This window comes from Chiloscyllium plagiosum, chromosome 14, assembly GCF_004010195.1.
Source record: "Chiloscyllium plagiosum isolate BGI_BamShark_2017 chromosome 14, ASM401019v2, whole genome shotgun sequence".
In the NCBI taxonomy this organism is placed as follows: Eukaryota; Metazoa; Chordata; class Chondrichthyes; order Orectolobiformes; family Hemiscylliidae; genus Chiloscyllium; species Chiloscyllium plagiosum.
Genome location: NC_057723.1, coordinates 73,307,008 through 73,316,026, shown reverse-complemented (window position 1 = coordinate 73,316,026; position 9,019 = coordinate 73,307,008). Strand labels below are relative to the sequence as shown.

The 9,019-nt window shown below is 43.6% G+C and overlaps 1 protein-coding gene across 5 annotated transcripts in view; it reads left to right on the top strand.

The window, feature by feature from the left end:
* The window catches only part of LOC122556803 (myelin-associated glycoprotein-like), an 87,635-nt gene that overhangs the window by 59,196 nt on the left and 19,420 nt on the right, over window positions 1-9,019 (top strand). For 4 of the 5 annotated variants that reach the window (XM_043704007.1, XM_043704006.1, XM_043704004.1 and 1 more), the window contains 2 exons: window positions 3,397-3,678; window positions 5,838-6,119. In XM_043704007.1, coding sequence (XP_043559942.1) covers window positions 3,397-3,678; window positions 5,838-6,119 — 564 coding nt within the window. The remainder of the gene's footprint in view (window positions 1-3,396; window positions 3,679-5,837; window positions 6,120-9,019) is intronic. The other variant, XM_043704008.1, reaches the window with a different exon arrangement.

Below are 9,019 nucleotides of genomic sequence, written 5' to 3'. Positions count from 1 at the left end.
GCATCACTTTGTGACAGTTTAATGATTCAAATACCCAGACCTCCAAGTCACTTTGAACCACTGTTTCTAGCTTTTTGCCATATTGGCTCAAAACATTGTCGAAACGGAAATACAAAGAAAAGTCACCAATTCCAGCTGAGATATACCCTTATTTATTATTTATGTCAGGGTAAACATTGTCCCAAAATTTCCAACCACCCTTGCATATGGGACAGGTCTCAGAGGATTGAATGGTTGGAAATGGTTCCTCCCATTTCAGAAGGAGGACAAGTCAGTCAGGTTACAGGGATTTCTCAGAGATAATAATCCAGAAAAAAAATGATAGACTAAGAAATCAATAAATGACAATCAGCTTGGAATTTTTAGTTGTAATCTTGCTTCATTGGGTTGAATGAGGTTGTTTATAAAATGCTGATGAAAAGCATTGATTGGAGGAGCCGGTCTTGGACTGGGATGGACAAAGTTAAAAATCACAAAACACCTGGTTATAGTCCAACAGTCCTGTTAGACTATAACCTGTTGTTGTGTGATTTTTAACTTTGATCTTGCGTGACAGAGAAAAGAGAGAGAGCTAAAATAAATTACTTTTCCTGTCCACCTTTCTGTGGCAGGAATTGACTTTACAAACTTTATTCATTTACTTGCTTTTCCCTTTGAACTTTACAAACTTTATTCATTTACTTGCTTTTCCCTTTGAATAATTGTTTGTGGTTGGTATCCCTACAACACGGGGAGTCTAATTTAACATGGAGTCATTGAATCATAGAGCTGTACAGCACAGAAATAGACCCTTCAGTCCAACCTGATGATTGACAGCAAACTATTGTGGGTGAAAACGATGCAAGGTTTATTTCTGCAACAAAACCCAGGGAAAGTGGTTTGCAGCACATTCACACATACTTGCATTCAGCAAAGAAAGGAAAGAGGAAGGAAAGAAGAGTTGTTACAAATTATTTAGAGTAAAGATATCAGAAATAGTTCAACTGAGTTAGAAAGCCGAGAAAGTCAGTGATGGTCTTTCTGTCTTTTTCATTGGAGCTGAGACGTAGTTGAATTGTTGGTAAAGGAGTCATCATGGTAAACTGGAAATTAATCCACTGTGCAACTGAAACATAGTTTTCTTTTCAGAAATCAAACTTTAAGGACACTGGGATCAAGAATTTCTGTTAATTCTGGAACTGCTTACTCTTATGCCTGAAACGTTGACCTCCCTGCTCCTCGGATGCTGTCTGACCTACTGTGCTTTCCCAACGCCACACTTTTCAAATCTGCTTAATCTTTAGATGTTTCGAGCTTGACTGAGCCCCAAAAGTCAAAGCTCTGTAGTTCAAAGCAATTCAAGCAAACCAACACTTTCAGCCATGTGGCTGAAGCTTAATGAGGAGATACATAATCAGTGAAATGGTTTTAATGATCCCTCATGAGGAACCACTGATTTACCGAAATAGTTCTGGTGATATCTACATTAATGTAAACACTGATGGGGTTTGATGGTCCCCTTTGTTCAGAATTGGCTGGAGTAGACGTCACATCTACAAGCCATTTGTGTTGGACTAGTCATACAATACAAAGTGGGTCACATTCCCTGGATGGTTAGTTCATATTTGTTGTCGTGGTAATTGCAGGTCGGAGCTTTCCAGAAATTGTAGTCAACTGGCATCATGTGATCAGTGCCATCCATATTGTTGGCCAAGAAAGTGTGCAGTTCCTGTTCCCTGGATGCTGCCTGACCTGCTGTGCTGTTCCAGCAATAAAGTTTCAACAGATGAATGGTAACAAAAGCAGAAATTGCTGGAAAATCTCAGCAGGCCTGGCAGCATCTACGGAGAGAAATCAGAGTTAAAGTTTGCATCCTCAGAACACAGATGAGCCGAAACACTGCCAACCGCAAGTTCCCCTCCATTTCGGACAGCAGCCTGACGTGTCCCCTCACAGTCACTTTGCAAAAATCCTTGAACTTCTTGCTGTGTAGATGAGCTCCAATTGTTGAAGAGACACGATTGAGCCAATTAGGGATGGACAATTAATGCCGCCCTGTGACCTTTATATGCCAACAGTGGTGACTCCTTTTGTGGTGTGGTGGCAGTGTCCCTACCCCTGCATCAGGAGCCCCAGGTTTAAGTCCTATCGGCTCCAGAGGTGTGTGATAGTATCTCTGATAAGGTTGATTTGGAAAATAAGCTAAATAAAAAAAGGGGCCTTCTTGCAGTTGAGTGGGAGTGTCCCTCCCCCAGACCAAAGAGACCTGCATTCAAGTCCCACCTGTTCCAACGCTGTGTAACAACATCACTGAATGGTAGTGGCATGAAGTGGTGTTTCTCAGACTGCACAGGGATGTGCTTTTAATCTTTCATGGAATGATAGGATATCTGTTTCTTTGAAATACTTTAATGACCTTGATAAAGATAGACAGGGTTAGAGATAATCTTATTTATGGAACAAAGCAAGAGATGTTGGAGCTGTAATCCTTAGACCAAAGCATTTTGAGGCGAGATTTGAGAGAAATATTCAAGATCATGAAGGATTTGGTCGAGTGAACCCAAAATTGTGTTCCCCGTGGCAGAAGGATTGGTAAATAATAAAATATGGATTTACAGGATGGTATGGTGGCTGGGTGGCATGGTGATTGATTGGGTGGCATTGCTGCCTCACAGCACCAGGGACCCAGGTTTGATTCCTGTCTTAGTGACGGGGATCGAGTCCCACCTCGGGCGACTGTCTGTATGGAGTTGCACATTCTCCTCATGTCTGTGCAGGTTTCCTCCAGGTGCTCCGGTTTCCTCCCACAATCCAAGATTACGCAGGTTAGGGTGAATTGGCCATGCTAAATTGCCCATAGTGGCCAGGGATGTGTGGGTTAGGTGCATTTGTCAGGGGAAAATGCAGAGAAATAGGTCTGGGTGGGCTTCTCTTCAGAGGGTCGGTGTGGACTTGTTGGGTCAAATGGCTGGTTTCCACACTGTAGGGAATCTAATCTAATCTAAAAAGAGCAGGAACATGCAGACACTCCCACTTACACAGCAAGTTATTATGATCTGAGACGCCTGTAGAAGCAGGTTCACCAGAAAAGGTTCAAAAAATAATTCAACAAATGTTGTAGATGAGAAAGGATTGGTAGGTTTCAATGGAATGAGCAGTGCAGTGAGATTGGTTACACAGACCCAGCAGCACAGGGTTCATGGCTGTAGCTGAGCTACATCAATCTCGAATTCTATCGAACTATATGTAAGATACGATTGAACATCCTAATTCCAACATAAACAGGTAAAGGTTGACCCTCTTCCTGCGGGGATTATGAAATATGGCAGACAACATGTGACTTAGTAATGGCCAATTCTATTTGCGCTGTTCTCCATAACATATGTTATAAGTCCACAAATTATCTTTCACTTTCAGATGCACCCAAAAATGTAACAATCCGAGTAGATAAAGGATCAGGATTAACAATCAGAGAAGGTGATAAGCTCTCCTTGATGTGCACCAGTAACAGTAATCCTGAAGCTATGTACAGCTGGCATAAGAGGGAGGAAGAAAGCGGTGAGACAAGACTTATTAATGGCTCAAAAGGAACTCTATCCTTCCAGAGTATTACAAGCAGCGACTCTGGGTTCTACAGTTGTACAGCAGCAAATCATGTTGGAAGTAGCAAGTCAAAAACTTTGGAAATTCAAGTCCAATGTGAGCAATGATGTGTTTTTTCCAAAATATTGTTTTGATTGGGTTTGTTCTGTGATTACCTCATTGCCCTTGAGAGACGTTCACCCTCTCCTTTCTCAAACCTTGTCTACACACCTTCTCCTAATTCACCTTTTCCCACCCTTCCCCATGGGCTTTGACCATTGAATCAGAGGATGAAAGAGAGAGGTGGGGGAGGAATGTAGTGATTGAAACAAGGTCAGCCTGGTGAACCTCATAGAATCTGAGTTCCCTGATTGGGGCTGTTAACCTGGTCCAATCAGGGAGCCTTGACTGACAGATAGAAGCATGAGTGCCAGAGGTTCTGTTCACTCTGAGAGTTGGCTCTGAGAGAGCTGGAGCAGTGTCATGGACTCTCCAAGTGTAAATACAGGGTGTCTTGGTGTTTGGATACTGGCCCCAGTGGAGTTTTTGCAGTGGTGATGAGAGAGAAAATGATACGCTGCTGAAGAAGATTGCTCGCAACTGTCGTCTCTGAGTTGGGATAAGCATTTCTGGCATCACGCTCTTACTTGGGAAGCTTGACTTGTTCCACCCTGGTCTCGAAGTATGTGGATAGAATGTGTTTTTTTTTTATTCCAGGGTCTACTTCAATACTGTAGGATATCTCATCAAACTGTCCCCGTTCCTATTTGATTATTGTACCATGCACCTACAGGGATAGCTCCAGCAGAGTTGCCAATGGGGAGAAGACTCAGGTTAAATCTGATTTTCCCAGACCTGGAGGGGAGGGCGAAATAGCGTCAGGAATGTCAACGCCGGACACAAGGATCCTCTAAGCTCGAGAGAGGCAGTTTGCTTCAGGGGATGAAGTTTGGTGCAGAAACCATAGAAATGGCCCTACATGGAGAAGAGGGTGGTCAGCATGAGGTCAGACCCCATGACATATCAAGTTCAGGTCGATGAGGTGGGTCTGAATAAACATATGGACCAGGTGAAAGCTGTAAACTCACAAACAGGGCTGGAGGAAACATACAGGGCCCCTCAGAACGGCCAGAAAGGTTGTCAGAACCCATGCGCTTAACCATCTGTCCAAAGATACCTCGGCATCTGAGATAGACACGGCGTGTCTCAGTCTCAATGCTTTTACCACCTAAAGAAGAGGATGAATTTCTTCTGAGATGCTCTGGGTGCAAGAGAAAAGCCACAGTCTGGTACACGTTGCCCATTTGTAGGATGTGGGTGTTGTTGGCTGGGCCAGCATTTATTGGCCATCCCTAGTTGCCCCTTGAGAAGGTGGTTGTGAGCTGCCTTCTTGAACCACTGCAGTCCACCTTCTGTGGGTTGACCCACAATACTGGTAGGGAGGGAATTCCAGGATTTTGACCCAGTGACAGTGAAGGAACAGGATGGTGAGTGGCTTGGAGGGGAACTTGAAGGTGGTGGTATTCCCATATATGCCCATATCCTTCTAGATGGAAGGAGTTGTGGGTCTGGAAGATTCTGTCTGAGGGTCATTGGTGGTTTTCTGAAGTGCATCTTGTAGACAGTACATACTGCTGCTACTGAGTATCGGTAATAGAGGGAGTGGATACTTGTGGATGCAATCCCAATCCAGCAGGCTTCTTTGTCCTAGATGGTGTCAACCTTCTTAAATGTTGTTGGAGCTGCAGTCATCCAGGGCAAGTCGGGAGTATTCCATCACACTCCTGTCTTGTGCTTTGTTGATGGTGGTCAGGCTTTGAGGAATCAGGGAGCGAGTATCTCACTGACATATTTCTAGCCTCTACCCATAGTGTCCAGGATATGCAGGGTGGGTGGATTAGCCATGGGAGACGCAGGGTCACAGGGTTGAAGGGCGCATCTGAGTGGGAAGCTATTTGGAGGATTGGTGTGGACTCGATGAACCAAATAACCTGCTTCCACATTGTAGGATTTAATAATTCCCACCAACTCTCTCATAAATCCGGGTAGTAGGTGCACCCTGTACCTATTGCAGAGGATCCTTATTTACTAAAAAATGAACAACCGAAAATCTATTCTATTTCTCCTCCTTCATCATTTAAATTCTTGCCTGCTGATCATCCTAATCTATCAACTGAATAACTGATGAATGAATGCACTGTCCAAACCTTTCACGATTTTGTAAACTCTGCCAAATTGTCTGTGGAACTTGAGACATCAATGTATTTTACTTCCAGATGCACCAAAAAACGTAACCATTCAAGTAGTTCATGGATCACACTTGGAGATTATAGAGGGTGACACGCTCTCCTTGATGTGCACCAGTAATAGCAATCCTGAAGCGACCTATACCTTGTACAAGAGGGAGGAAAGCAATGATCAAACAAGAGCTCTTAGTAATGTGAAAGGAACTCTGACCTTCCAACATATTTCTAGAACTGATTCTGGTTTCTACAGCTGTACTGCAACAAATTACATTGGGAATGTGACTTCGAATGATTTGGAAATCTACGTCCAATGTAAGCAAACATATGTTATTAGCATTTTTTTTGGATTGTGTTCACTCTGTTTTAAGCTGTATGATGCTATAATTGCTGAACTCAGACTTTACCAATTCCTAATCCTCTTCTGACACAGTTAAAACCAACACCAGGTTACAGTCCAACAGGTTTACTTGGATGTACAAGCTTTTGGAGCACTGCTCCTTTGTCAGATAGCTGGTGGGGCAGGATCATAGGACACGGAATGTATAGTAAAAGATCTCACTGTCATATAACTGTTATGTTTTTAATCACTTAGAATGGGTTGCAGGTTTTGATTCATCAATATGTAAATCCCAGAACTACTTTCAAGTTTCATTCCTGAGATAACTCGGGGTTTTATATAAAAAATGTGACATCTCAGCTCAGACAATGCATTAAAGGTGTGAGCTTAGAGTCTGTCTGTATCCCAACGTTGAGTCAGGCTGGTTCTATTTCCAAATTAGGAATTTATGAAATGTCTGCCGACAGATTATGTCCTTTTTGAACAAAATAGAATGTATTTGTAAATACAAATTTGCAAATGCAAATTCACACCATGGATGTGTGTGTGTGTGTGTGACACCGCAGTCATACTGCTGTGCTACATGATAAGCAGAAGTGAGATTTCTGGATAATCTTTTCACTTCTCTCACCCGGAGGTTCAATGATTAATTAGAAAGATTTTACCATTAAGGACTATCAAGCAACATTAAGGGTAAAATATTTTAAATTCCTGTTATGACATTCTCAGAAGGGGTTCTACTGATTGCAAATGGACAGGTCTAGTTCAGAGCCATGTGAGGAAGCCAATGGTTCTATTGTCAAATGACCACAATAAAACAAATGGCGTCCTTCATGTATAATTATGAACAATGTATAGTCACATAGGCCATTAATATGGAGAAAGCTTTATCCAGAGTTTTCAGGGCAGCATGGTGGCTCAGTGGTTAGCACTGCTGCCTCACAGCACCAGGGACCAGGGTTCAAGTCCCACCTCGGGCAGCTGTCTGTGTGGAGTTTGCACATTCTCCCCGTGTCTATCTAGGTTTCTGCTGGGTGATCCAGTTCCCTCCCACCTTCCAAAGGTGTGCAGGTCAGGGTGAATTGGCCACGCTACATTGTCCCATAGTGTGAGGTGCATTATTCAGGGGTAAATATGGGGTGGGGAATGGATCTGTGGCTGGGTTGGTCTTCGGAGGGTCAGTGTGGACTTGTTGGGCTGTCGTGCCTGTTTCCTGTGGGGAATCTAATCTAGAGTCTGGACAAACGTTACCTCCAACATGATGAAGATGTTGGTGACAATAGACTTTGTAAAAGGAATGGGTTTTAAGATGCAGCCTTGGAAGGGAAATGATGTGGTGAGTTTCCGCACGGTATCTCAGAACTTAGGACCTGGGCAGTTGAAAATGTAGCTGCCGGGTGGAGGGTGAAAGGAAGGGGAGGAATGAACAAGAGAAAGGTTTGGAGCATCTCAAAGATCTTGGTGCATTCTAGAAATGGAAGATATTCCATACCATAGAGTGAATTGAACATTTTTTTGTTAGATTAGATTACTTAGTGTGGAAACAGGCCCTTCGGCCCAACAAGTCCACACCGCCCCGCCGAAGCGCAACCCACCCATACGCCTACATTTACCCCTTACCTAACACTACGGGCAATTTAGCATGGCCAATTCACCTGACCTGCACATCTTTGGACTGTGGGAGGAAACCGGAGCACCCGGAGGAAACCCACGCAGACACGGGGAGAACGTGCAAACTCCACACAGTCAGTCACCTGAGGCGGGAATTGAACCCGGGTCTCTGGCGCTGTGAGGCAGCAGTGCTAACCATTGTGCCACCGTGCCGCCCTAGAGGAGGCATGTTAATGTCAGTTTAGGGTTTTCTCTTCCTTCGGGTACAATAGCAAGTGGACTTGTTTCCAATCGCGAATGCAAAATAAAGTATGTTCCATGCACCTTTTCCTGATTCCTTGGTCAGTATGAGGAGAATCCACATGTAGATGTATGGATACACCAGTTGAAGAAAAATCAATCTTTCACATAGACAAGGGAAGTCAGTGCATTTAGAAGTTGGAGCTACTGATTAGAACCGTACTTTTCTACAGATGCTCTTACTTCTGAAAACTATTTCAGTAAAGTACAATAGCTCAGTCCAGAATGTGAAATAAATTGGAGATGTGGAGAGCTATTATTCTTTTCTGGGATGTAAGCCTTACTGGGAAAGTGGGCATTTATTGCTCATCCTTAATTGCCACTTATTAAGCTGTTTCAGAGGGCAATTAAGAGTCAGCCACATTGCTGCAGGTTTAGAGTCACATATAGGCCAGAGCAGGTGATTTGATTTGATTTATTGTAGTCACGTGTACCTACGTACAGTGAAAACCTTTGTTTGTGAGGACAGCAGATTTCCTTCCCCGAAGGCAGTATTGTATCAGGTGGGTTTTTATTATAAGCAATGATTGTTTCATGGCCACTATTAATGTTATTAGTTTTCAAATCTGGATTAACTTAATTCAAATTCCATTTGCTGTCCTGATCATTCATTACAGTTACTAACGGGCGGCTCAGTGACTCAGTGATTGGCACTGCTGTCTTACAGTGCCAAGGAACCTGGTTCAATTCCAGCCTCAGGTGACTGTCTGTGTGGAGTTTATTCTTCCCGTGTCTGAATGGGTTTCCTCCAGGTGCTCTGGTTTTCTCCCACAGTCCAAAGATGTGCAGGTTAGGTGAATTGGCTGTGCTAAAATGCCCACAGTGTTCAGGGATGTGCAGATTAGGTGGGTTAGCCATGGGAAGTACAGGGTTACAGGGTTACAGGGTTTTGGGTGGGATACTGTTTGGAGGATCAGTGTGGACGTGATGGGCTGAATGTCCTGCTTCCACACTGTAGGGGTTC